A 1,514-nucleotide genomic window follows, 5' to 3' on the forward strand; every position below is an offset into this window, starting at 1 on the left:
TTACAGTTTTACTGCCTGGCCCTAACTCACTTCCCCATCTGTGGGCAGCTGGATGACTGGAAACGATAAGTGGGTTGACAGTTGGGGGTAGAAGTGAGAACAAAGAATAACCAGAGGCCAAAAGAAGAACATGATCATGAGACCAAGAAAATTAAACTTCTAATTTCTACACAAAATACTCTGCATTACAGAATTAGATAAAAGAATTTCTACTGTAATTGTTATTTTCCATGTCTGATGAGTTGTGTTGAAGGTTATGAGTGGGAACTAGTAAATGCTTACATTAAATGCACATACATTTGATGACAGAAATGAGTAGAAGTTTTAAAACAGGGGGTGGGATGGGCGTGGGAGGGCAGTGGGGATGGAGAGTCCAAGGCCAAAAGAGATAAGAATCTAGACCTATAGTAAAAGGGTTGATATTTAGAATTCAGCTGATTTGTCAGGTTCCAGAAAAGAGGTATTTGTAAATGAAAAAAGGAAACAGGAAATTTATAAGTGACATCACAAGTTAAAATAATAAAAAGTAGATTTTCCCCTTAACCAAAGGAATAATTATGGTGGAAGTTAATCTGTAGATTACATAGCTATGTATTAAAATACTGAGAGACATTAGCTTATTACTAATGTATGGCATTTAAGTGAATATTAGAATCTAATACTGCCATATTCATATTTGTCCTGATTAGACATTCATTCTTCAGCTAAAACCCAAATAGTTCATTCCTACCTCTCTGAAGAGTGCACCATAAAACTGAACAATATATGGGCAATCACTACTCCGCATTACTACATCCAAATCCATAAGAAGTTGTTTTTGTTCTTTTTCATCCACTGTTGACCGAATTCTCTGGAAAAGAATGACAAAAGACGTCATAAAAAACATAAAGCACTTTAGAAATCTGAAAAAAACCTCTACCACAAGACTGAAAATTACCAAGCTAACTTCACAAATACTAACCAGACATGAAAAGTATCATCTTTCCTTTTACTTTACAAGAACAATTTTTATCACAGAAAACTGAACAAAACAGCACTTAGAAATTCTTTAAGTGGCAAAGAGCTTTAAACCACAAGCATTCACTGATGGTGTTCGGAGTTATACAACAAAGTTCCTGGGCAGTGAAAATTAATCCTTACATGCAAATAGAAAACCCGGAAAATCATGATGGATTATACTTTAAATCATTTTTATGTGAATAATTATAGGTAGCTTCATATATACTTTTAATCACCCTTTTAGAATTGTATGGACTCTAGGCATTCAATGCAAGAACAGCCCACTTCACCCTCCAGCAAACTCATCTCATAGAATCCTCTTTCATTAGTGATGGAAAACGGTCCAGAGCAGGAAAAAGTGGCAACTAGTGTTAAGTGCAATGCTCTGGGACTCTCCTCTTCACCGGATTTTGTATATGTTAAAAACAAAAAAGTTCTACCTGACTCTCCAACCCACGAGTCAGAATGCAGGGCAGCATAAACCTGTGGAAGAAAACCTAAAAGTGAGGAAATAG

At 35.8% G+C, this 1,514-nt stretch overlaps 1 protein-coding gene across 1 annotated transcript in view; it reads right to left on the reverse strand.

Moving 5' to 3' along the window:
* The window catches only part of MAP2K4 (mitogen-activated protein kinase kinase 4), a 179,431-nt gene that overhangs the window by 65,427 nt on the left and 112,490 nt on the right, over positions 1-1,514 (reverse strand). Inside the window, exon 5 of the mRNA XM_023730985.1 lies at positions 706-850. Within this exon, the coding sequence (XP_023586753.1) occupies positions 706-850 (145 nt within the window). The remainder of the gene's footprint in view (positions 1-705; positions 851-1,514) is intronic.

The sequence above is a fragment of the Trichechus manatus genome, unplaced genomic scaffold (assembly GCF_000243295.1).
Source record: "Trichechus manatus latirostris isolate Lorelei unplaced genomic scaffold, TriManLat1.0 scaffold00040, whole genome shotgun sequence".
Classification (NCBI taxonomy): domain Eukaryota; kingdom Metazoa; phylum Chordata; class Mammalia; order Sirenia; family Trichechidae; genus Trichechus; species Trichechus manatus.